General features: G+C 38.6%; 2 protein-coding genes and 1 long non-coding RNA gene across 3 annotated transcripts; 1 reads left to right on the top strand and 2 right to left on the bottom strand.

Annotated features, from left to right (window-relative positions):
- Positions 1–173: 173 nt before the first annotated feature.
- On the bottom strand, positions 174–14234 carry LOC132173720 (CBS domain-containing protein CBSX3, mitochondrial-like). The gene is made up of 6 exons (XM_059585304.1): positions 14088–14234; positions 12402–12664; positions 4920–5001; positions 814–887; positions 619–679; positions 174–528 (listed from the first exon to the last, which is right to left on the bottom strand). Exons 2-6 carry the CDS (start codon positions 12657–12659, stop codon positions 386–388), a joined length of 618 nt encoding a protein of 205 aa, XP_059441287.1. The 5' UTR covers positions 12660–12664; positions 14088–14234; the 3' UTR covers positions 174–385.
- Positions 3004–4909, bottom strand: LOC132173721 (uncharacterized). The gene is made up of 2 exons (XR_009439342.1): positions 3124–4909; positions 3004–3039 (listed from the first exon to the last, which is right to left on the bottom strand). It is a non-coding gene; the product is annotated as an uncharacterized LOC132173721 (long non-coding RNA).
- A 1221-nt stretch (positions 14235–15455) lies between the features above and the next one.
- LOC132173719 (CBS domain-containing protein CBSX3, mitochondrial-like) lies at positions 15456–22225 on the top strand. Its single transcript, XM_059585303.1, has 7 exons — positions 15456–15567; positions 15779–15906; positions 17261–17523; positions 17663–17744; positions 21511–21584; positions 21718–21778; positions 21867–22225. Exons 3-7 carry the CDS (start codon positions 17266–17268, stop codon positions 22007–22009), a joined length of 618 nt encoding a protein of 205 aa, XP_059441286.1. The 5' UTR covers positions 15456–15567; positions 15779–15906; positions 17261–17265; the 3' UTR covers positions 22010–22225.
- The last annotated feature ends 5234 nt before the right edge of the window (positions 22226–27459 follow it).

Here is a 27459-nt window from a genome sequence, read left to right as displayed (position 1 = left end):
ACAGTTATTAATCGCCTCTTCTTGAACCTAAAACCACTAAACGCACTGTCTTAGATGGTTAGCAATTTTTTTCAACTGCCTACAAAAGCGGTTTTCAGCTGCCTAGGAAATCAAACTACCAATAAGCATCTACTGAGTCATTCGCACCATGCGCCAAGTAATCACAGCAGATATTTCAAGCAACATTCCAGTGCTTATTATTAGCTTGTAGACCTTATGCTGGTCTTTGGTATCCGTACGTCCACATCTGAAACATAGAGAACCAGAAAACAGAAATTGCACACAGCACACCATATTTACAAAGGTACTCAAGCTTATTAGTGGTCAAGGAGCAGGTAACATTTGACAGCCAACGCGAGAGCGTTATCACCATTGTCATCATCATCTAGTAACCTCCTTGAATATAAGCATTCAAGCGGTCTAGCTCCTCCCGATGCTCGCTCACTACAGCGCGGACCACATCTCCTATGGACACCATGCCTATCATCCCCTTTTCATCAATGATAGGGATGTGCCTGATTCGGTTATCTGCCACCCAAACATGAGTTTCAGGCTCATAGTATCTTTGATTTGAGAGAGAGATTATAACCATAAAAAATGAGAAGCAGTATACAGTACCTGTCATCAGTTGCATTGCCCGCAGAACTTTTGTGTCAGGTGTGACTGTGATAAGCTTGTTCTGTGGTCACCGTTTATAGCATATGCCATCAAAAGTCGTTCGACGCATAAGAGGAAAATGTAAACAAACTTTGATAGACAATGGACAAAAACCTAAGAACGATGTTTTCTTACGGAGGGGGAGAAGACTTATACCTCTTCAGTCATGATATCCCCAACCTTGGTTGACTTGGATGATCTTCCCTGTACTATGATTTTCCTTAGGTAATCTGCAAATACATCACCAAATAAAGGACCCGATTAACTAAACAAGTACAAATATATATCTTCCAATCATTGTTCACACAGTATGTGCAGCCACTTGTGCTTTTACATTACATTTAAGGGTAATAATGTCTATGTTCCCGCAATAAATAATTGGAATACCATGATATGGCACATAAACTTCCAAACCTAGGAGGTAGTTCTGCACATCCAATTCTTTCCCATTGTTTGGCAGTGAACATGGTAGTTTTTAGAAAGATTCCAGTGAAATCCCACATATCCCTCATGGCACCAGCGATTGTACTATGGAGTCAATTTTGGACTCAGATGAGATATGCAAGTCATCTCAACTAAGCCCGACAATTGATCACAGCCAGGGGAAATCTGACATCTCACACTGAAGGTTTTCGAGAGCTATAGAAAGAGCTCATTCCTTAAACTCTTTTAAATACCCAAGTATATTCTTACTTAGCTGCTAGCTAAGTTGACTATTTCACAAACCTTTTCATTGGTAAGTTACACAGGCACCATGATGTAGGCAAACTGTAATAAAAAAAAAAAAAAAATTTACAGGGTGAAAGTATGAGGAAAGAGAGTAGAAAGAAGCAATCAGAAGAGAGAAAAAATTAGAAAGAGAGAAAGAAGCCACGAAAGAGGGAAGCCGGGAAAGAGAGAAGAGAGAAGAAGCTGGAGAAGAGAAAGAGAGGGAAGAGGGGGAGAAGAGGATGAGAGAACCATTTTCTCATAACTTTATTCCATCATCAAAATCTAACTCCATCAGAATAGAAAGAACCCTTAAATAGACTCCGACTAAACCCTCGGGCAACACCTATTTATTAGCTTACCTAACATAATTTTATTGACTTCCATAACATAACTTAGAGCAATGGCAATGCACATTTATTGAATTACAAAAATAACTTACTGACAAAAATTAAATAAAACATAATCTAGTAACCCAATCCTATGTGCCTTTCATTACAGTATTTCTTAACATTAAAACCTAAATAAAACTAGAGGACCAATAAACTCTTGCAGTTCTGCATCATTCTCTCCTACTTCAAGAAAACTTGACGCGAGTTTTGAAATGCTGAACATAGGATAAATAATATGGGCCGGACTGATGAATCTCCATGAATATGTCTGGATAAGCCTGCTGCTGCCACGTGTCTGGCCCGCTCACTGCTTCGTGCGCTTGCTACTATGGGCCTCAGTTAAAGCCCCACCAAAGGATACGCACAAGTAACCAGAAGTCAAAGGCAATGGTCTTCTTTACACTCAGTTTTTGTGTTCAACCCTGACGGAGCCCATAAACGCTTTTTTTTTTCTTCTTTTGTTCTTCCTAAGTCACAGAACACAGCTCTCTATAGAAAAATATCAACATCAGAAAAAGGGGGGCAGGCTTGCAGCTGGAGCTTGTCGGTGGCTGTTGTGGTGCTGTTTGGGAGGTGGGTTGGCAGAGAGAAGGTGGGGAAGGTGAAAGGTGCGATGGCTCTGTGGTTGGCAGCGTGTCTGAGATGCTGGGTGGAGCGGGCTGTGCGATGGGTGCTACAGTGTAGCATGGTGGTGGCCTTATTTGTTGGGTGGCGGCGGCAGCGCAATGGGAAATTGTTGGGTCTGATGGTTGAGACTGTTTGAGGTGGGTTTTTAGCAGTTTTTCTAATTTTTTGGCAGTGGTTTGGGAGGTCACAAAATTGGGGTTTCAGAGTTTTCTGCGGGCAGCAATGGATATCTTTTCATGTGTGACTGTCTGTTTGTGTATTGACACTGAATGGATATCATTTTTGTTAAGTGTGGCTATAATAATCATGTGTGCTCCATATTTTCTTCTGTCTCCATATTTCAGTAAGTGTGATGAGTTTGTTGTTGTCTTCAAAGAGCAGGAACTTTAACATTTTCCATCAACCAAAGCCTAGTAGCAGTTTGTTAGGCTAGGGCTAGGCTTGTAATTTGTCAATTACTTGTAATTGTGTTTTGGCACCAAATAGCCAAAGGAAGAGATTGTTAGGTCTTAAAAATTAGATTCATTCAACGCTCAAAATCTTGGTTGCACATGTCAAAAAAAAAAAAAAAAAAAAAAAAAAAAACTTGGTTGTAAAATGTCAAAGTCTAGTTGCTTACTGTGTGCCAACAACAACTGGACGTCACATACGAGTGCTGAAGAAATTGAACACAAAAGCTTTTGTCACCTACATGCCACTTATAAGTGCTGACGAAATTGAAGATGGAAATTTTCATCACCTGGAAGTCACCTACAAGTGGTGACGAAATTGAAGACAGAAAAACCTTCGTCACTTAGATGTCACCTGCAAATGCTGACGTTGTCTACTGTGTTAGAGAAGTTAACAATAAAACCCTGGCTTACGTCCTGACGTAAAAGGGGACATCCTCAAGTCCTAACGTGATCTGTTCTTTTTTGAAGGCATTTTTGAGGTTTTTTGCATGACCCTATATATTCTTAAGTATGCCCATTTTCGAGGTAAGGAAGAATATTAAGAACACTCAATAGAGAACCCTTCTAGAAGTGATCTTGCTTTAATCATCTATGTTCCAAGAGAGGATTTGAACAAAGTTTAGAGCTCTCTCTCTCTTGTAGTTTGATTCTTTTTCAAACCGCACCATACGCATCATTTTATTGCAAAAAGTCTATTGTTGGGTCAGTAAGGAGAGGTACTCAAAGAAAATTGGCTAGCGAAGAGCTAAAGCAAAGGCAAGCAGGGAGCTTGTTGTTCATACAGTTGGTACAAGTATTTAGATGGGTTGCAAGCTTACTTGTATTTTCATCAGATATAGCGATCTCCTAGTATGCTTGTATTTTAATCTTCTTCAATATAGCGATATCCTAAGTTTGACTGCCCCAAAATGATTTTACCTTTGAGGTGCTCAAAGGGTTTCTACTTCATAATCAAAAACCTTGCATTGCTTTTGTGTTTGTGATGTTTGAATGTTTTACTTTTCAATAATTTTATCTTGTGATAATTATTGATATTGTGTAGTTGACTTGGGGTTGAAACCTGATTTGTAGTTATTCAAGGGTGTTAAGGATCATTTGATCTTCTTGGCTCGACTACACAAATGCTAGATTCATCATTATGCTAGGCTCGCCGTTCGCCAGTGTTGGATTAACAATGGTTTGTAGAGGACATGGGGCAGTGCCATCAATGTATTCAAAGACATGCTGCCCAAGGAGGTAATTTTCATAGGTTAACTTAATTGTGACAAGGTCTTGCAAATTGAAGAGGTTGGTGAGGGATGAACGAACTAAGTTTCGTGCTTATGTGGTGTGGGTGGAAGAGGAAGAAGATGATGTGCGGAGACTTGTCATTTCGGACAGGTGACGTGAGTCTTAGATGCTCCGATACCATAAAATGAAACAAGCACACCAGGTGTTTGGAGAATTTTATCATTTTTTTCCACACTGTAAGTTGTTGGGTGTACATATCATTTACAATAGATACAAAATGAACAAAAATTGAGTAAAAAGCATGAGGAAACCTTTTACCTAATACACTTAAATCCTAGTAAAGGAATGCCTTAGATATGGAAATGGAGAATAATATCAATGACATCTAATGGAATATCAGCATTGCAGTTCAAAAATATTTAAATCAATCGAGGAGATAAAATTTTAATAGAAGCCAGAATAGCTGAAATTTTTTACCTACCATATTCAAATCCTAGTAAAATTCACCTACTTCAGGCACTGGTGGACCATACTATATATATTCTGTTATACCATATAGGAGATCAACCTCCAAAGGCAACCCTTCGTATCATAATATCTGAGCACCAATATAGTTCATCACATTTTTTTTTGGATGAATGAGTAATTTCATTGAAAGCAAACACAATCAAACAAACAACACCCAGCTTACACGCCTTCACAGAAGGCTAAGAAATCAACACAACAGTTACAACCTACAGAAAAACAAGCACATAAATTGCACCAGCAAATCTGCAGGAAGATTCCACAAAGAACACAAAACTAAATTTTCCCCAGTCTTAAAACACAAAACAATGTTTTAAGTATCACATACCCCTTTCCGTTATGATTCCTGCAATTGATTTCTGCTCTCCAGGTTTCACCACCACCAAGGCACCAACATTGTGATGTGTCATCTGCAAAGGAAAACGACTTATTTCGTCTAGAAATCTATCATCTATGACAAAGCCCGTCAAATCATTTCCTTTTTTTTTTGATAATTAAAGATATATAGATCAAAAGCGCAAAGGGGCGCAACCCTAGTACACCGGGAGTATACAAGAGAGCGACTAAGAAGAAGAAAAAGAAGAAGAGAACATAAAAAAAAAATCTTGGAAACTGATCACTATAGGTGCTAGCCAACAAGCAGTCCAAGTGAAAAGGGTGTACAAGAAAAAATGAATGAGGTCCTCAATATTCCTAGTCGAGTCCTCAAAACATCTAGCATTTCTCTCATTCCAAATGCACCACATGAGGCAGAGAGTAGGGCTGGCAATTTTGACACGAGCCGTGAACCCGACACGAAAAAACAAGTATTGAATTTGGCCTTATCGGGTTCGGGTCTTAATCGGGTCTACCAGTTTAAGACACGGTTAATTCGTGTCTGGCGGGTCTACCCGGCGGGTCGACTCGCTAGACACGGTTACTGTTCGGGTCTGGCAGGTACCTGTTAGACCCGGTTATTGTTTGGGTCTGGTAGGTACCCGTTAGACTCGGTTATTGTCCGGGTTTGACGAGTACCCACCAGACCTGGTTTTAAAAAAAAAAAAAAAAGGTCAAAAAATGAGCATATTTGTAGTGTTTCATAATTCATATCTTTGATTACATGGGATGGATCATGGATCCTTCAAGACTTCAAGTGGACAAGTATTTTGTAATGATTTATGAATTTAATGTTGATGTAGTTTTGAGTTTTGTTTCTTTTTTTTTATTATTATTTTGTTTTTGTTAGCTTTTTTTTTTTTATTATCTTTTTTCTTTATTGCTATCATGGAAATGTTGACACATTTTACCCCTCAATCTCATTCATATTTTGATCATTCTGAAATAAAAATTTTAGTTTTGTCCTTACTTAGACTTTATGCTTTATGAGGTATCAATGATGGCCAAGTGGCTTACTAGTAACCAAGCGTCCAAGCCAACCCCTCGAGTAGGTCCGGCTTAATAGATTGTGAGGCCTAAGACAACAAATTTAGGTAGGGCATTTTTTATATTTAAATATTTAATTATATGATTTTAATTTAAAAACATTCTTCTTGCTTTTTGCCCTTAATTTTTTTTTTTTTTTTCAAATGATTTGCAAAATTCATCTATGTTATGAGACATTTAATTTCAACAGATTACAGATATCATATTTTGTGTTGAAATATACATAATTATTTTTTAGCGGAATGTCATTTGAGCAAAATTAAATTTCTTTATACTAAAAATTATTTTAATAAACGAACTTAGTTAGTATGCTTGCTTGTTTTAAGTTTAGGTGAAATCATGAGTTTAGTAATTTCTTTTGGAGTGCAATTACGGTCAATTTTCATTTTTTTTTTTTTCTTATCCTTTATTAAGACTTAATATCTTGGAACTCAATTTTTTTGTATTGACAATGTATGGATGTATTATTATTACAATTTTTTTTTTTTTAAAAAAAAAATTTATAGTTTAGGGTTTTAACGGGTCGTGTCGGGTCGTGTCTACCCGATTAGACCCAGTTATTTTAAACGGGTAAAACGTGTCGTGTCGGGTTACCTGACTATTTTCGTGTCATAATCGTGTCAGACCCAATTACCCGTTTAGCTAAACGGGTCGTGTTTGTGTATCGGCTAATCATGTAACGGGTACCCGCGGGTCGTAATTGGGTTGTGTCAGGTACCCATTTTGCCACCCCTAGCAGAGAGGAACCATCTTCCACACAACGGTGCTGCGAGTTTTACCACCCGTCCACCAAGAATCAAACAACTCCTTAACGTTACCCGGCATAACCCAACACAAGCCAAACTGAATGAAAATGGCATTCCACAAGATACACGCCACCCCACAATGAAGAAAGAGATGATCAACAGACTCCCCATCTGATTCACACATGCAACAACGATTTATCACCACAATACCTCTCTTCCGAACATTGTCCAAAGTTAGAATCTTTCTGAGCGCGGCCGTCCAAACAAAAAAAGCCACTCTCGAAGGAGCCTTAGTGCGCCAAATACTTTTCCAAGGGAAATGAATGGGGTCTTTAGATGCAAGGATCCTATAAAAAGATCTTACCTCGAATTTTCCTTTATGTGAAGAGATCCACCTTATTCTATCCTCCCCTTCCCCGCCTATCGGATGCGAATACAATAGCGTGTAAAAAGAGGCCAAGACCTCCACTTCCCAATCATGTACCCTGCGAGTGAAGGAAACATTCCACTAAATAGAGCCATTCAAGCATTACCAATTGTCTGCAATAGACGCATCCTTATTGGTGGCAATATTGAAAAGTCCAGGAAAAACCTCCTTGAGAGACATGTCACCGCACCAGATATCCTCCCAAAACCTGATATTGGACCCAAGACCAGCGACAAATCTAATGTGGCATTGGAACAACCTCCACCCCCTGCATATGTGCTTCCATAACCCTACCCCATGCGATCCTCTGGGTATCCTAGAGCACCAACCACCCCAAACCGCACCATACTTTGCCACTAGAATCTTTCTCCACCAAGCCTCTTTCTCCTGAGCAAATCTCCACAACCATTTCCCCAATAAAGCTTGATTCATCAAATGCAAATCCCGAATGCCTAAACCTCCCTCAGAGATTGGAGAACAGATCTTATTCCAGCTGACCAGATGGAATTTGAACTCTTCATCAATCCCACCCCATAAGAAATCACGTTGAATCTTCTCAATGCGCTTTGCCACTGATGCCGGAGTAGGAATAAGAGACGGAAAGTAGGTGGGAAGATTGGATAAGGTGCTCTTTATGAGAGTGATCCTCTCCCCCTTTGAAAAATACAAGTGTTTCCAAGAGGCTAGCCTTCTAGCATATTTTTCCAACACGTCTCCCACATAGCCTTGACCTTGAACGAGGCCCCCAACGGGAGACCCAAATACTTCAACGGCGTAGAAGCTATTCCACATCCCAAAATACCAGCCAGCATGCCCGCATTGTCCATACTACCAACAGGGACCAAGACAGATTTAGCTAAGTTCACCTTTAACCCAGAAACAGCTTCAAAGCAAACAAGTAAAGCACCAATATTTCTTACTTGAGTAGGATCTGCCCCACAAAAAACCAAAGTGTCATCAACAACGAGAAGGTGAGAGACGATGACCTGATCCGTCTCTCTAGCTCCCACTGAAAACCCAGAGATGAGTCCCCTATTTATCGAGGCATCGATCAACCTACTAAAAGCCTCCATGACCAAGACAAACAGGAATGGAGAGAGAGGGTCTCCTTGCCTCACTCCACGTGAACTGTCAAAGAAACCGGAAGAAGATCCATTGATCAAAACCGAGAATCTCACAGACGAGATGCAATGCTCAATCCAGGAACACCATTTCTCTCCAAAACCACACCTTCTTAGTAAGTAGAGAAGAAGTTTCCAATTCATATGATCATAAGCCTTTTCCATATCCAATTTGCACAATAAGCCGGGTTACCCTGATTTGATTCGACTATCCAAACATTTATTGGCGATGAGAACTGAGTCCAAGATTTGCCTGCCTTTAACAAAAGCATTATGGGGTTAGAGATAACCCTGTTCATCACTCTCTTCATTCTATTGGCTAAGACCTTGGCAATAATCTTGTATGTCCCTCCCACAAGGCTAATCGGACGAAAATCTTTTATATCAATAGCTCCATGAGACTTCGGAATAAGATAGATGAACGTGGCATTAAGACTTTTTTCAAATTTACCTCGATCATGGAACTCTGCAAAGACCGCCATAATGTCCCCCTTGATCACATCCCAGCAATCCTGGAAAAAGGCCATAGAAAAGCCGTCCGGACCTGGAGCCTTGTCCCTATCCATTCCTTTCACCATCTCCCAAACCTCCCTTTCCTCAAAAGGAGCTTCCAACCTAGTGGCCTCACCAACATCCAACATGTCAAAATCAAGGTCATCTAGCCTCGGTCTCCAAATGAGACTCTCTGTGAAAAAAGACTCGTAAAAATGGGTAACATGGATACTAATGACCTCTTGATCTGAAGTGGTAGAGCCATCCACAATCAACGTCTCAATAGTGTTATGTCTTCTATTTGCATTAGCAATCCGATGGAAAAATTTCGTACATTTATCTCCCTCTTTCAACCACCGGATCCTAGATTTTTGCCTCTAACTAATTTCTTCTTGGAAGAGAAGAGTCTCCAACTCTCTGGCTAGCGACCTCTTCCTCTCAATATCTTTAGGGGATAATCCTCTCTCTTCCTCCACCCTATCAAGAGCCTTTAAATCATCCATTCGAGCCTTAATGTGCCCTTCCACATTGCCAAATTCCTGGCTAGTACATCTCATATTTTCAAACTTGAATGATCTCTTACCTCCCAAAAAGCAGTTACAATCAAGAACAATAGGTGCATGATCCGAACAAATACGAAGCATCTTCTTTTGTTGCACACCCAGGTAATGAACTTCCCAATCTGGGGAAACTAGGAATCGATCTAGCCGTGACCAAGGGTGTTTGTTAGACCAAGTAGAGACCCTCCCAGCTAATGGAAGATCCATAAGACCTTGCTCCGAAATAAAATCTGCAAATTCCCTCATTGCGGACCGGGAATAAGCTCCCCCCGACCTTTCACTAGGAAAGAGAGTTGCATTGAAGTCCCCACCAATACACCAAGGCAGATCCCACCAACTCATAAGGCCCACCAGTTCCTCCCAAAGATAACGCCTAATGTTGTCTCTATTGGGACCATACACCCCCCCAAAAGCCAATACAAAACCGTCATCTACGTTTCTAAAGGAGCTAGCCGCCACAAAACTGCCCAAAGCAACCTCAACCTTCGTGACTACCCTTCTATCCCACATAACCAGAATACCACCTGAAGCCCCTCTAGACGGGACATAACACCACTCCGCATAAGGACATCCCCACAAACTCATAAAATTGTTAAGAGATAAAATCCACCTTTGTCTCCTGAAAAACACACTATATCCACCTTCCAATTTCTAAGAAGATTTCTAACCCTCAATCTTTTACCCCTTTCATTCAAGCCTCTCACATTCCAGGAAAGAATCTTAGGCTTCATTGAACAACTCGATGACCCTCCCCTCATTTCTAGCCTTCAAAGAACTTCCACTGTGCCCCTCATAATTAATGGAAAAATTAAGGTTGTTGAGCTCTTGCTTACCTTTCTTACCCGTATGTGCTTCCAAGGCCTCTCCCTCTTCCATCGCCTCTCCCACTTCCTTGCCATTGCCCTCAGTATCAGCCATGATAATCCCAAAGACCTCCAACAACTTCCTAGCTTCTCCATCACAAGAGACGCCCACAAGCTTGCTGAATTCAGTTACAAACTCCACCGTAATCGGCTCCTGATCTGCAAAAGGTACCACAGCTAAGGAGTCTGATACAGACAAAGAACTCTCCTCATGGACGCTGTCCAAAGCCCCAATCAGCCTCAAAGTGTGGATCGAGCCTGGCAGCTCCCACTTCTCAAGACCCGGTGGAATCTCCCCCTGCTTCTCGAGCGGCTTCTGCCCAGAAACTTTTCCTTCCCCATCATCTCCTGTCCCATACCCGGCAAATCCCATTTCTCAAGCCCCGGAGAAGGCTCTCCTTGAATATCGGACCCCTCCATTCCAGGCAACTGCACTGGCTGCCTCGGCTTGACAGAAACTAGCTAGCTTGAACCTCCTCTCTCCCCTTTTTCCATCCCCTTCCCACACGTCGGATTCTTCAACTTCGCACGATCACCAGCAGTAGACCCCGAGAGAGCCGGCAGAACAAAATTGGTCGAAACCTCCCTGCGAGCACATGCAGGGAGAACTGTCGGCGCCTTACCTAGAATGCCCAGGGTTGGGTCGCTCAGCCACGTCGACGAAGAAGGTGGTTCCACAGAACCGCTCGCCGGAGAAGACCCATCAGCTATGTCAGCTCCCTGATGGCCTTCCCTTGCCGACTCCACCTTCCTCGGCTCCTTCACTATTGACGCTTCCTTCACCGGCACCTCTGCCGGCGGTGTAGGAGAGACTGGCGAAGCTTGATTCGACAAGCTCGATTGAGGGCAAGACTCTGTGTAAGAAGATGAAGCACCTGAAGGCCCAGAAGTGCTTGACTTCACTGCCTTCTTGCTGTAAATTTTCAGCACCTTGCTGGGCCCAAAACCCACAACTGGGGCCTTATCCTTCTGGCCTGTCGAAAACTTAGAATGAGCCTTGGTCTGGGTCTTAGGCTGACTAACAGTCATATTCTTGGAATGGGCCACATTAGAGTTCTCCAAGACATTGTTTCTTGTAGACCCAAATGATCTAGCCCCACAGCTACAAGGGGAGCGAGAGATTGAATCGATCCCTTCGAGGCAGATCCTGATCTCCTCCTGTAACTTCTACAGAGATTTCTTCAACTTTTCCTTCCCTCCCGCAGACACGCAACAGGGACAGCACGCTCCAAAAAAATCTGCTTCTGAAACTTTCACCTTGAAACTTGAAAATTTCTTCTGCACTGCCTCGAACCTGACACCATTGTTCAGGGCAATCCTCTCCACTGGACCTACCGTTGGAACAGACTTCTGAACCTCCGGACCAACTTCAACTTCCTTGACATGGCAATCTGCAGAGAAGCTTGGCCCTAATGTCTTACCATTCTCAACAGAGCCACCCAACAGCCATTTGGGAACTCTCGCAATCGGTTTTGCAAAAGACCCAAACAGTTCCTCTCCCTGTTTCGACATAGACAACAAAACCTCTGAAAAGCTCCGTCTTTGTTTCCCTGTCATTACCTTCCTTGCATCCCTTATGAATGGCTGGACATAATCAACAGCGATCCGAATCTCTGACTGGAACCGGTTCTAGCCCTTCCTATTCCTTCCTTCAGGCACGAAAACTCTCCCTCGTCTAACTCTACCATCATACTCCTGTGCCTATTGAAGCATTTTTGGACTAACACACGTGGAAAACTCCGAATGGACTCATCCCTAAAGACCCTCAAGTCCTCCACGGCCATCAGCTCATCAAAAATCTTCATTAGCCATTCCGCTTCTTTCCAGTCCAATCGCATCGATCGCAGCTTACCTCTACAACGCTCTTGTAGCTTCAACACCGTATCTCCATCCTTCACTATCATTGCGAACTCCTTAGATTCCACAGACCAATCTCTCGACAATCCCATCTCTTGACTCCACCCCTTTTCAAACAAACTGCCACAGATATCTGAGTGGGTGGCTTCAACAATCTGCTAAGGTATACAGAGCATGACACGTAACCTCAGCAAGGCAGAAACATCATTCTCATCAAGTTCTCCATCAGCTACCGTCAAATCATTTCAATACTTGTCACCTTAAAAATAAAAAATAAAAAGAAAAGAAAGAAAGATTTGTCATAAAGCTCAAAGATACATACCGACTTAACCGCATCGTAAACTGTGTCATCCATAGTGCACCAAAGCCAAGAGCCATCAGCACTTTTACCTTTTGCTTTCAAGACGTCCGCAATCGTAGTGCTTTCAAAACCATGCTCTTCCATTCGGGCAGATGTAACTGACTCGAAGCGTGAAAAGAAAACAGGCTGCATCAGGGGATTCACCAGACGAAAGTGTTGCAAAACTGAATTTTTTACGATGTTTCCATGTGATAAAAAGGACTGAAGAGCTCCTTGCATTTTTCCTGTTAAAAGAGATATGTCATGCTTCATAAACAATCAATTTTATTCAAACCAAGCATGCAGGTGGTGGTTCTTCACAAGGGAAGAAGTGAGAAGCCCTTGGTACATATGCACCAGAAACCAATCTACCCGGTTAGGTTACAAGGGTGGCAAAATAGGTTGGCGGGTTGACACGAATACGACCCGTAATGACTCGTCACCCGATTAGCCTAAACACGAACACGACCCGTTTAGATAAACGGGGTTGAACTCTCAAACATTAACACAACACGAAAAATAACCGACTAACTCGACACGACCTGTTTAACCTGTTTGAATGAAAAAAATAAGAAAATTACAATATGATAAAAACATAATATGTTCAATTGTTAACAAATTGCCATTCAATAAAAACATTCACAAAGATTAGCAATTTTCAACTCCATAATAGCAAATAGCAAATAGCAAATTTCAAAGTATCAAGTTTACATGGTAAATTATTTGGGAATTGTCTCTAATAGGTTTAATTGTCTATTCAAATAACAACTCCATCTCTTGGAATTAATCCCACAACACCACAAATATGCTCATTTTAAGAAATATTAACAAATTGTGCTCCAAATGAATTTGGAATATCATAGGAATTGACATCCGTTGTCAGAACATCCTCTTCTTTGCTATCCAACTTCAATTGTGTGTGTTCTATATATATATATATAAAAAAAAAAAAAAAAAAAAAAAAAAAAAAAAAAAAAAAAAAAAAAAAAGAGAAGAAGAAGAGGAATTAGTGTTATTATAGTGTAGTCAAGAAATAATACAAGTAAATGAAAAGAAATTAAATATGCAAATAACTAATATTACCTTGCTGACCAATGTCTAATGCAAACACTACAAAAATCTCAGTCACCATCTATATATATATATATCGATTAGGCAATAACTTCCTTGTAGTTATTTCGAACAAGGAAGTTATTTCGAATTAGGCACTATTTCAGCATTATATCTCACAAAGGCAGCAACACAATAAGTTTTGAGGGCTAGTTCCAAACATACCAATACCACAGCCAGTTCCAAACACAGCAAAATACTGAAATCAGCAGCCAAGCACAGCAAACCATTCAAGAAACCAGCAGCCAAACACATCAAAATACTGAAATAGTGCCTGAAAATCTCGTAAATGGACCTTTAATGAAAAAAATACTACAGAAATTTCAAAACAAAATCAGAGCAAGATAGAGAGAGCGAGAGAGAATCCAAACACACGCACATCCAATTCCAAACACAGCAAAATACTGAAATCAGCAGCCAAGCACAGAAAAATACTGAAATAGTGCCTGAAAATCTCATAAACGAATGGCCCCCAAATGAAAAAAAATACTACAAAAATTGAAAACAAAATAAGAACGAGAGAGAGAGAGAGAGAGTCAGAGAGTCAGAGAGATATACCGGAGACAGAAAGTGCCGTAGCCGAGAGAGAGAGAGAGTTGTAGCGAAGCCTGCGTAGCGTCGCGCGGCGCTGAAGAAGAGAGGGAGAACCGGAGAAAGGCAGAGAGACACTGCGTAGGATCTGAACCTTGGTGGCGTGGCCATTCCACGGTTTCGACCAATGTATTCTCGGGGGCTGATCACTCTGGGGCCTGGGCCTTGGCGGCACCAACCATGTAAATACTAGTGTTACAATTATTACTACTAATTGGGCTAAATTTTCATTGGACCTACACTACAGAAAATTTACATTTAACAATTGGGCTTAAGGAGTTATGCCTGCCTTGAACTAGCCGTCTAGACTCTAGGCCCAGCCCCACGACCAATGTGTGCGCCGATCGAGTATACGCCGAGCTTCCGGACCCGAGCCTGAGGTTGAGCATGCAATCATTAAATCATGCTATACACTTTGATCTTATCTTATCTCTATATAATATAATTTATTTCACTCAAGATAGGGTCTCTCTACCTGAATCTGATGTTCTAATCATGTTTCTATTTTTTTTTTTTTATAATCTAATCATGTCTCTATTTAAAGGTACTAGTGTGTTGACGAAAGGGAGCCTGGGTTGCCCAAGTTTCAAGTCCTCAATCATGGCAATATCTTCGTGGTGCATTTATTTCATTTTATTGTGTTGTTCAATTAAGTAATCAAGTTTGGAATCCGAAAAACGAGTTTAACTTAGCTAGCGAGCCAGTTTTACGGAGCTACACAAAATCGAGTTGTTGCTTAAGGACTAGTCGATTCGCATATAAAAACAGAGAAAAACAAACCACTAAACAAACAAATTACGTAGAGAATTTTTAATGGAGGAGTCAAATAGTACTTTTATTTAAAATAATTAATCAAATTTGTAAAAACCTTCACATTAAATTAGCAAAAAAAAAAAAAGAAAAAAAAAGGATATTTGATTTGATTAGCTAAAAAAAAAAAAGTTACATGTAGCAGTATTTTTTAAATGAGTTATTTAATTTTTTTGTTTTTTGTTTTTCTTACCTATTTTTTTTTTTTTTCAAAATTTTTTTCAACTTTTCAAGAGATCATTATAATAATATTCTTTTACAATTTTTAATAAAAATATATTTAAATGATATAGATAAAAATATAACAAATCGAATATAAGAAGCTTTTAAAAATTTCTTAGCTAAAAACTAAATAAAGTAAATTTTGAAGAGTTATTTTGCATAAAAATTTTGCTCTCCTCCATTTGGAAACAAGTTATTTCTTAAAATAATGCAAATTGGGGAAGGTAAAGCCAAATGACTTCCACGTGTTGCACGTGTGAAGTGCGATATGGTTTCGAGTCATGAAAGACGTAAAATTCGGTAGTACTTCTAGGGCAGAAGGGCTGATTCCTTATCTGTAGCCGAATTGGCCGGTGCTGCACCTGCACTTAGAAGTGGGACTTAGTGGTTCTGGTGGAATCGCCTCCTCACTCAGGTACGCTTTTTTCCATTTTTTTTGTCTTTTTATTGTGATTTGTGAGAGTTGTTCCGCCGATGTTTCTCGACTTTTAAGACTATCAATCTTCTTTGAGCTCCCGTGCTACTGCTGCATATGTTCGTTTTCTCGCATTTAGGAGATCTATCTTGAATGGTTATTTTGTTGTCTCAATTCGCTTATTATAAACTAATTAATAACTTTATTTCAGATCCTACGCAGTGTCTCTCTGCCTTTGTCCGGCTCTCACTCTCTTCTTCAGCGCCGCGCGACGCTACGCAGGCTTCGGCGCTACAACTCTCTCTCTCTCTCTCTCGGCTACGGCACTGTCTGTCTCCGGTATATCTCTCTGTCTCTCTGTCTCTCTGTCTCTTGTTCTGATTTTGTTTCAATTTTCGTAGTATTTTTTCATTTGGGGGCCATTGGTTTATGAGATTTTCAGGCACTATTTCAGTATTTTGCTGTGTTTGGCTGCGGATTTCGGTATTTTGCTGTGTCTGGAATTGGATGTGCGTGTGTTTGGATTCTCTCTCGCTCTCTCTATCTTGCTCTGATTTTCTTTTCAAATTTCTGCAGTATTTTTTCATTAAAGGGCCATTTATGAGATTTTCAGGCACTATTTCAGTATTTTGATGTGTTTGGCTGCTGGTTTCTTGAATGGTTTGCTGTGCTTGGCTGCTGATTTCAGTATTTTGCTGTGTTTGGAACTGGCTGTGGTATTGGTGTGTTTGGAACTAGCCCTCAAAACTTACTGTGTTGCTGCCTTTGTGAGTTATAATACTGAAATAGTGCCTAATCCGAAATAACTACAAGGAAGTTATTGCCTAATCGAAATATATATATATATATATATATATAGATGGTGACTTAGATTTTTGTAGTGTTTGCACTAGACATTGGTCAACAAGGTAATATTAGTTATTTGCATAATTAATTTGTTCATTTACTTGTATTAATTTTCGACTACACTATAATAACACTAATTCCTCTTTATTATTATTATTATTATTATTTTTTTTTTTTTTATATAGAACACACACAATTGAAGTTGGATAGCAAAGAAGAGGATGTTCTGATAACGGATGTCAATTTCTGTGATATTCCAAATTCATTTGGAGCACAATTTGTTAATATTTCTTAAAATGAGCATATTTGTGGTGTTGTGGGTTTAATTCCAAGAGATGGAGTTGTTATTTGAATAGACAATTAAACCTATTAGAGACAATTCCCAAATAATTTACCATGTTAACTTGATACTTTGAAATTTGCTATTTGCTATTTGCTATTATGGAGTTGAAAATTGCTAATCTTTGTGAATGTTTTTATTGAATTGCAATTTGTTAACAATTGAACATATTGTAATTTTCTTATCTTTTTCATTCAAACGGGTTAAACAGGTCGTGTCGAGTTAGTCGGTTATTTTTTGTGTTGTGTTCATGTTTGAGAGTTCAACCTGTTTATCTAAATGGGTCGTGTTCGTGTTTAGGCTAATCGGGTGACGGGTCATTACGGGTCGTATTCGTGTCGACCCGCCAACCTATTTTGTCACCCTTGTAACCTAACCGGGTAGATTGGTTTCTGGTGCATATGTACCAAGGGCTTCTCACTTCTTCCCTTGTGAAGAACCACCACCGGCATGCTTGATTTAAATAAAATTGATTGTTTATGAAGCATGACATACCTCTTTTAACAGGAAAAATGCAAGGAGCTCTTCAGTCCTTTTTATCACATGGAAACATCGTAAAAAATTCAGTTTTGCAACACTTTCGTCTGATGAATCCCCTGATGCGGCCTGTTTTCTTTTCACGCTTCGAGTCAGTTACATCTGCCCGAATGGAAGAGCATGGTTTTGAAAGCACTACGATTGCGGATGTCTTGAAAGCAAAAGGTAAAAGTGCTGATGGCTCTTGGCTTTGGTGCACTATGGATGACACAGTTTACGATGCGGTTAAGTCGGTATGTATCTTTGAGCTTTATGATAAATCTTTCTTTTCTTTTTATTTTTTATTTTTAAGGTGACAAGTATTGAAATGATTTGACGGGCTTTGTCATAGATGATAGATTTCTAGACTAAATAAGTCGTTTTCCTTTGCAGATGACACATCACAATGTTGGTGCCTTGGTGGTGGTGAAACCTGGAGAGCAGAAATCAATTGCAGGAATCATAACTGAAAGGGGTATGTGATACTTAAAACATTGTTTAGCTCATTACTTGATATGTGATGAACTATATTTTGTGGGAAGTTCGTACAAGAATTGTAGGGAAGGGTAAATTTGCAAAGACTAGGGAAAATTTAGTTTTGTGTTCTTTGTGGAATCTTCCTGCAGATTTGCTGGTGCAATTTATGTGCTTGTTTTTCTGTAGGTTGTGACTGTTGTGTTGATTTCTTAGAGCATTCTCAATGGAGGAGCCATATTTTTATGTAAAATGGCTCTTCAAAACTCACTTTTATCTAGTTTAGCTAAGCCATTTTTAAATGTCTCTACATCCGATTAGCTATATTTCTATCTATTATATTAAAATACTATTAAAAGTAAGAAAAGTTTTGGGAAAAAGAGAACATGTGAGAGGAAACATGGGAAAAAAATTTGGGAAAAAGAGAACATGCAGAGAAAAAGTAGGTAAAGATTTGGAAAAAAGAGAAAACAGGTGAGAGAAACAATGAAAAATAAAATAGCTTTCTTGAAAAGTGCTGCTACATTTAGCTTTTTTTTTAGCTCTTCCAATCAAATATCTATTTTACATTTTTTTTTGGCTAATCTAATGTAGGGAGTTTTTTAAACATTTGAAGAGCTATTTTAGATAAAAGTAATATTTGGCTCTTCCATTGGGAATGCTCTTAGCCTTCTGTGAAGGCGTGTAAGCTGGGTGTTGTTTGTTTGATTGTGTTTGGTTTTAATGAAATTACTCATTCATCCAAAAAAAAATGTGATGAACTATATTGGTGCTCAGATATTATGATACAAAGGGTTGCCTTTGGAGGTTGATCTCCTATATGGTATAACAGAATATATATAGTATGGTCCACCAGTGCCTGAAGTAGGTGAAAAATTTCAGCTATTTTGGCTTCTATTAAAATTTTATCTCCTCGATGGATTTAAATATTTTTGAATTGCAATGCTGATATTCCATTAGATTTCATTGATATTATTCTCCATTTCCATATCTAAGGCATTCCTTTACTAGGATTTTAAGTGTATTAGGTAAAAGGTTTCCTCATGCTTTTTACTCAATTTTTGTTCATTTTGTATCTATTGTAAATGATATATACACCCAACAACTTACAGTGTGGAAAAAAATGATAAAATTCTCCAAACACCTGGTGTGCTTGTTTCATTTTATGGTATCGAAGCATCTAAGACTCACGTCACCCTTCCGAAATGACAAGTCTCCGCACATCATCTTCTTCCTCTTCCGCCCACACCACATAAGCACGAAACCTAGTTCGTTCATCCCTCACCAACCTCTTCAATTTGCAAGACCTTGTCACAATTAATTTAACCTATGAAAATTACCTCCTTGGGCAGCATGTCTTTGAATACATTGATGACACTGCCCCATGTCCTCTACAAACCATTGTTAATCCAACACTGGCGAACTGCGAGCCTAGCATAATGATGAATCTAGCATTTGTGTAGTCGAGCCAAGACGATCAAATGATCCTTGACACCCTTGAATAACTACAAATCAGGTTTCAACCCCAAGTCAACTACACAATATCAATAATTATCACAAGATAAAATTATTGAAAAGTAAAACATTCAAACATCACAAACACAAAAGCAACGCAAGGTTTTTGATTATGAAGTAGAAACCCTTTGAGCACCTCAAAGGTAAAATCGTTCTGGGGCAGTCAAACCTAGGATATCTTTTATACTGAAGAAGATTAAAATACAAGCATACTAGGAGATCGCTATATCTGATGAAAATACAAGTAAGCTTGCAACCCATGTAAAATACTCGTACCAACTGTATGAACAACAAGCTCTCTACTTGCCTTTGCTCTAGCTCTTCGCTAGCCAATTTTCTTTGAGTACCTCTCCTTACTGACCCAACAGTAGACTTTTTGCAATAAAATGATGCGTATGGTGCGGTTTGAAAAAGAATCAAACTACAAGAGAGAGAGAGAGCTCTAAACTTTGTTCAAATCCTCTGTTGGAACATAGATGATTGAAGCAAGATCACTTCTAGAAGGGTTCTCTATTGAGTGTTCTTAATATTCTTGCTTACCTCGAAAAATGGGCATACTTAAGAATATATAGGGTCATGCAAAAAACCTCAAAAATGCCTTCAAAAAAGAACAGATCACGTTAGGGCTTGAGGATGTCCCCTTTTAAGTCAGGACGTAAGCCAGGGTTTTATTGTTAACTTCTCTAACACAGTAGACAACGTCAGCACTTGCAGGTGACATCTAAGTGATGAAGGTTTTTCTGTCTTCAATTTCGTCACCACTTGTAGGTGACTTCCAGGTGATGAAAATTTCAATCTACAATTTCGTCAGCTCTTATAAGTGGCATGTAGGTGACAAAAGCTTTTGTGTTCAATTTCTTCAGCACTTGTATGTGACGTCCAGGTGTTGTTGGCACACAGTAAGCAACTAGACTTTGACATTTTACAACCAAGATTTTTTTTTTTTGACATGTACAACCAAGATTTTGAGCATTGAATGAATCTAATTTTTAAGACCTAACAATCTCTTCCTTTGGCTATTTGGTGCCAAAACACAATTACAAGTGATTGACAAATTACAAGCCCAGCCCTAGCCTAACAAACTGCTACTAGGCTTTGGTTGATGGAAAATGTTAAAGTGCCTGCTCTTTGAAGACAACAACAAACTCATCACACTTATTGAAATATGGAGACAGAAGAACATAGGGAGCACACATGATTATTATAGCCACACTTAACAAAAGTGATATCCATTCAGTGTCAATACACAAACAGACAGTCACACATGAAAAGATATCCATTGCTGCCCGCAGCAAACTATGAAACCCCAATTTTGTGACCTCCCAAAACCCTAAACCCTAAATTAGAAAAACTGCTAAAAACCCACCTCAAACAGTCTCAACCATCAGACCCAACAATTTCCCATTGCGCCGCCGCCGCCACCCAACAAATAAGGCCACCACCACGCTACACTGTAGCACCCATCGCACAGCCTGCTCCACCCAGCATCTCAGACACGCTGCCAACCACAGAACCATCGCACCTTTCACCTTCCCCACCTTCTCTCTGCCAACCCACCTCCCAAACAGCACCGCAACAGCCTCCCACGAGCTCCAGCTGCAAGCCTGCCCCTTTTTTCTGATGTTGATATTTTTCTATAGAGAGCTGTGTTCTGTGACTTAGGAAGAACAAAAGAAGAAAAAAAAAAAGCGTTTATGCGCTCCGTCAGGGTTGAACACAAAAACTGAGTGTAAAGAAGACCAGTGCCTTTGATTTCTGGTTACTTGTGCGTATCCTTTGGTGGGGCTTTAATTGAGGCCCATATTAGCAAGCGCGCGAAGCAGTATCCTTTGGTGAGGCTTTAACTGAGGCCCATATTAGCAAGCGCGCGAAGCAGTGAGCGAGCCAGAGACGTGGCAGCAGCAGGCCTATCCAGACATATTCATGGAGATTCATCAGTCCGGCCCATATTATTTATCCTATGTTCAGCATTTCAAAACTTGAGTCAAGTTTTCTTGAAGTAGGAGAGAATGATGCAGAACTGCAAGAGTTTATTGGTCCTCTAGTTTTATTTAGGTTTTAATGTTAAGAAATACTGTAATGAAAGGCACATAGGATTGGGTTACTAGATTATGTTTTATTTAATTTTTGTCAGTAAGTTATTTTTGTAATTCAATAAATGGGCATTGCCATTGCTCTAAGTTATGTTATGGAAGATATATATTTGTACTTGTTTAGTTAATCGGGTCCTTTATTTGGTGATGTATTTGCAGATTACCTAAGGAAAATCATAGTACAGGGAAGATCATCCAAGTCAACCAAGGTTGGGGATATCATGACTGAAGAGGTATAAGTCTTCTCCCCCTCCGTAAGAAAACATCATTCTTAGGTTTTTGTCCATTGTCTATCGAAGTTTGTTTACATTTTCCCCGTGTGTCGGAACCACTTTTGATGGCATATGCTATATACGGTGACCACAGAACAAGCTTATCACAGTCACACCTGACACAAAAGTTCTGCGGGCAATGCAACTGATGACAGGTACTGTATACTGCTTCTCATTATTGATGGTTATAATCTCTCTCAAATCAAAGATCCTATGAGCCTGAAACTCATGTTTGGGTGGCAGATAACCGAATCAGGCACATCCCTATCATTGATGAAAAGGGGATGATAGGCATGGTGTCCATAGGAGATGTGGTCCGCGCTGTAGTGAGTGAGCATCGGGAGGAGCTAGACCGCTTGAATGCTTATATTCAAGGAGGTTACTAGATGATGATGATAATGGTGATAACGCTCTCGCGTTGGCTTTGTCAAATGTTTCCTGCTCCTTGAGCACTAATAAACTTTTGAGTACCTTTGTAAATATGGTGTGCTCTGTGCAATTTCTGTTTTCTGGTTCTTTATCTTTCAGATGTGGATGTACGGATACCAAAGACCAGCATAAGGTCTACAAGCTAATAACAAGCACTGGGATGTTGCTTGAAATATCTGCTGTGATTACTTAGCGCATGGTGCGAATGACCAAGTAGATGCTTATTGGTAGTTTGAAAAAAATTGTTAACCGCCTAAGGGTGTGCTTAGTGGTTTTAGTGGTTTTAGGTTCAAGAAGAGGCGGTTAATAACCGGTAATGACCTACCTTTATATATATATATATATATATATATAATGGAAAAAATATAAAAAAGCCTCCTAAACTAATAGCCGTTTGTTATAGAGTCTTACAATGTTCAAAAGGTATTAAAGTAGCCCATCAAATTATCAAAATGTATTAAAAAGGTCACTTATTATTATTATTTTTTTTTATATTCCTATTATTAAAAAGGTCACTTATATCCCTCACAATCAAAGCTTAAACCATAATGACAATAAACAAGAGCAATTCAAGTCATGAATCAAGGTAAGTGGCTCAAGAATGTCACTTAGGCATTTTGTTAAACATGTGGTGTGCACAAATATTTAGTCATGTGAACAAATCTCATGGATAATGGAAAATCATACCAAAATATATCACAAACAATGTGTATAACACAACCAGAATCAAGCATAACAATTAACAAGAAATGAGACAAGATTAAATCATGGGAATCATACCTTGGATGAAATGAGATTGAAATATGCTTGAAAATGGAGAAGAATTCAGTTGAAATCGAGGAACCCAAAGATTTTGGGAAAAATGCAGGCGCGTTCAGGGTTTGAAAGGTTAGGCAACGGAATCTACTTTTGCAGCTTAGCATTTCAAATCCAGCCCGTGTTTACGAAAATACCCTTCTCATCAATCTACACTAAATTGTTCTCAGCATTTCAAATCCAGCCCAGTTAACCCTAACCCCCAACCTCCAGCCCCCAACTGCCAATTTCCTTTCCTCTAATATTAATGACCATAGTTAATGAGAAAATTAAATGGATATTGCTCATAAGAAGAAAATAAAAATATTAAAAAAGTAAAACTATTAAAACAAAACTATTAAAAAAGTCCCCCTCAACTAGAATTTGTATATAATATTCTAGTTGCCTTGACAGGGCGTACAAAAAAAAAAAAAATTGATTTGTAAAAGTAAGGCTGTTGGAAAATAGTTATTACGATAGGAATCTACCTCAACTAGAATTTGTATATAATATTCTAGTTGCCTTAAAAAAAAAAAAAAAAAAAAAAAAAAAAAAAAAAATTGATTTGTAAAAGTAAGGCAGTTGGAAAAGAGTTATTACGAGTCTACCACATAAATGTACCTCAACTAGAATTTGTATATAATATTCTAGTTGACTTCACAGGGCGTTAAAAAAAAAAAAAATTTGATTTGTAAAAGTAAGGCAGTTGGAAAAGAGTTATTACAGAATTAATATATTAGAGATCGAATAACTTCTTTTCTCTTGTCTCAGTCGTCTCTTTTCATACTACCCAAACACCTTTCAAACCCTGAAAATCACTGCCCCACATGCACACATGGCTGGTCACCGGGATCCTGATTGGTCTACTGAAGAAGAACAAGTTTTAGTAGATATTATTTATGACGTAACCAAGGGGGAAGCAATCACCCGTAGTAATCTTGACTGGGACCTAGTACTTCTACAAATGAGACTTCGTACTAGAAGAACAAATCTAAGAATGAATCAGTTAACTGAGAAGTTTAAGCAAATGAAAAGGCAGTTTAAGTTAACCAAATATTGGGTTGATGTTGCTGGGGGAACAATCAGCTACAAGGTCGAGAACATCAGGACCGCTGTGGTGGTAAAGCTTCTCTTCCTTATTTTTTCTAGAATTTTTAAGGTCAAATAGTTTTTAATTGTTTCTTACAACTGGAATTTCATGTCCAGGTATCTCCCGACGGGAGTGAACATACTTGTAAAAATTTTGATAGCTTAAATATACTTTGTGCTTCCAAGCCCCGCAACAATGTCGACAAGCATAGAATTTTAGAAGATAGACGCAAAGGAAAAAGACATACAGACAATGTTGATGATGCAAGCACCAACCCAACAAAAAAATCCAAAACACCCACCGATAGAAGCATTGTTGACGCAGCAGTCAGCACCCTGACATATGATGATATGTTACTTGCGCAAGCCACTAAGGAACTAGACCAGATTCGTGATGCCCTAACAAAGGAACAATATGCGTTGGCAATGAAAGCATTTCAAGACCGAAATCTTAGAAATACGTTTCTATGTGTAGTTCAGGAAGCAAAAGTGAACTGGATACTTAAGAAGTTGCCGAGCGAAATAAACAAGTCAAGGTAAGTAAATTAATGCATAAGTGTTCAGTTTAATCTTACAAAATTGTCTACTTTTATTTGAAAATTTTATCTGCACTAAAAGTGAATTTGATTTTAGTATCTTTGTAGAATTTGCCAGCAGATTTGTTGTTGTAGGCTTCTCTGCAGAGTTTGTAGAGTCTGATTTTGTTTGCTTGAATGTGTTCTTATTGTAATTTTGGTCTTATTTTGGGAAGGCCTTTTGGTGGTGGTTCCTCGTGAGCTTCAGTGTTTTCCTCACAGAAGCTCCCTCACAAGACTTCACTCACAATGCAACTTCCAGTGTGATGTAATTATTTTTTTGAGAAAGTACCATGGATCTTGTGAACTATGTGGATGTATGTACTTGAACAGCTGACTGGACAATATGTTATATATTTAGACAATATGCTATATGTTTAAGTTAGCAACTAAACATGGAGATGGAATTAATGTAATATGTAATTAATTTACCTTGTTCCATACTTTAACTTATTATTTGCTCATTTCATTCTCAGTTAGAAAAGTTTTGGCGTTTTGCTCTCTCTCTCTCTCTCTCTCTCTCTATATATATATATAGAGAGATATCTAGCCTTGAAACTAAAGGAGGCCTTATGTAATTGTTTGGAATACATCACAGATTAAAAAAAAACATCTCTGGGGCAACGTTGATGGCGACCAGCGAGGAAGCAAAAAAAAACACAATCAAATTAAACTCACTAAAAAAACATCTTTGGGGCAACGTTGGGGTTTGGGGTTTGGTTTTAGGGTTATAAGTTTTAGAGTTGTGTTCCTCGAGTTTGAAGGTTTTTTTTTTTTTTTTTTAGGTTTTATTTTGTTCGTGTTTTTTAAGTGCTTTTTTTGGTGTTTTTTTTTTCCTGTTATTTTTGCAGTTTTTGGAGTGCTTTTTTTTTTTTTTAGGCTTTTTGTGTTTTTGGACGTTTTATGAGTTTTCGGAGGTTTTTTGAATTTTTATAGTGCTATTTGAGTTTTTGGTGTGTTTTTTCATTTTTTGTGTTCTTGGTTTTGATAAAGACCAAATTAGTCATTCCGTTCGTTGACCTCTAGTTGATTTAACGGAAGTCCACATCACTAACACGTAGACCAATTAAAACTTGACACATGGCATAAGTGGTCATGTCATCAGTGATGATGCGGCACCTAATTAAATTTTTTAAATTAAAAAACTTAAAAAAAAAAATTTTCAAAAAGAAAAAAATTTGTTTAAATTGGTGAATGATTCTAATATCAAATGATACAAACTTCATATAAATTTTATCCTTTAAAAACCAATTTGGAAGAAGAAGCTGCCGAGGAGTTTATGAATTATCAAATACTAAGGAATATGCACTAGTACCATAACTTAAGAAATGAAATTAAATCCCTAAATTTCAAGAAGTAAACTTTTAAAATTAACGATAAAAGTTATAATTCTCTCTCATAATTTTTTTTTTTTTTTTCCCTTTCTAACTTTGATCGAGAGTCCTGGCCGGGTAAGAGAGTACAGCTGGGATGGGTGGTGATGAAATATGGATAATTGATGACGGTGTTAATTAATTTTATGGAGGATTTTGCATGACGGAAGTGACTGAGAGTGATTGACGTAGTTTTTCTTTTTTCTTCCATAATCGCCATTATCCCATCTGCTTTTTATTCAGCTTATTATTTATTAACGCACAAGATGTGGTTGCAGTAATTAATAATATTACTTGGGCGGCTCCACTTTCAAAAAAGGGTAAAGATATTGAGCACGCCCGGCGTGCTTCAACAGTGAAGCACGCCGGCCGTGATTTTTTTTTTTATTATTATTTTAATTTTTTTGAAAAAATAAAAAAAAAAAATTTTTTAGCCTGGCGTGCTTCACTGTTGAAGCACGCCAGGCGTGCTCTGAATCATGACTCTTCAAAAAATTAACGCTACTATTGTGAACTATGACGTTAGCCTCCTTCACCTCTAGGCGTGGCAAAATAAATAAATAAATAACACAGAGAAATTCCTTAATTTCCTTGTGTTTTCTAGAGGTAAGCACACAACATTTAGACCTGCTATAACAAACTCTTGGCACATTCTTTAGACCTATGTTCTACATCTATATGACTATATCATATTAGTTTTAAAACATAGCCAATAGGCAATAACATAAGACCATGCTTGCTTTAGTGATAAGCATTTCCACTAAATGCATTAATGTTTACCTCAGGTGAGACGGCAAATTCCATCCAACCACCTGAAAAGTGGTGTACCTCCCAAGAAAATGGCAAATTATGTGACAAGAAGGACTTTTTTCTCATGCAACAGCATGAAGGAAACAAGTTCCCATATGGTCCTAGGGACACTTTTGGTGAGGACATTACTATATATCAAACATATTATGAAAACCAAAACCACAAGTATATCCATTAATGAATTAATTACAACAATAAAAATAATAATAGCAGCAAAAACAAACTAATACTACCATATATATAGAAACAAAGAAAATCATAAGCCAACTGATATTTAAAGCAAATCGTGGACAGATACCATGTCTAACAGCAATGAAGGGGAGCTTTCCACGCAATGGCACCTACTTTCAAGTTAACAAGGTCAAACACACCCCCAATTAATACTCAGATCATTTTTAAGCCGTATGTATCCATTTCAGGTGGTACTATTATGAGTATTCTTTTTATGCAGGTGTTCAAGTCTTCACTCGATTGATGTTCCTAGAGATTGGATATGGAACCTGCCAAGGCGAACTGTGTACTTTGGAACTTCCATACCAACAATCTTTAAAGGTAAAGATCATAATAGTTTCAAAAAGTAATATTGGTCAACAAATTTCACAAAAAATATTCTTCTCGTCTATATATATATAAGAAGAAGAAAAATCAATCTTTGAGGCAAGAGAACCATAACTGACACGCACACCGAGGAGAAGAGAGCACTAAGAAATTTTGGTGTGCTGCAAGAGTATAAGAGCGGCTGACTTGTATAGGGTTTGTCTTATA

Source organism: Corylus avellana, chromosome ca3, assembly GCF_901000735.1.
Source record: "Corylus avellana chromosome ca3, CavTom2PMs-1.0".
Lineage (NCBI taxonomy): Eukaryota > Viridiplantae > Streptophyta > Magnoliopsida > Fagales > Betulaceae > Corylus > Corylus avellana.
Note: the sequence above shows the minus strand (reverse complement) of the source record. Positions and strands in the feature narration are given on the sequence as shown.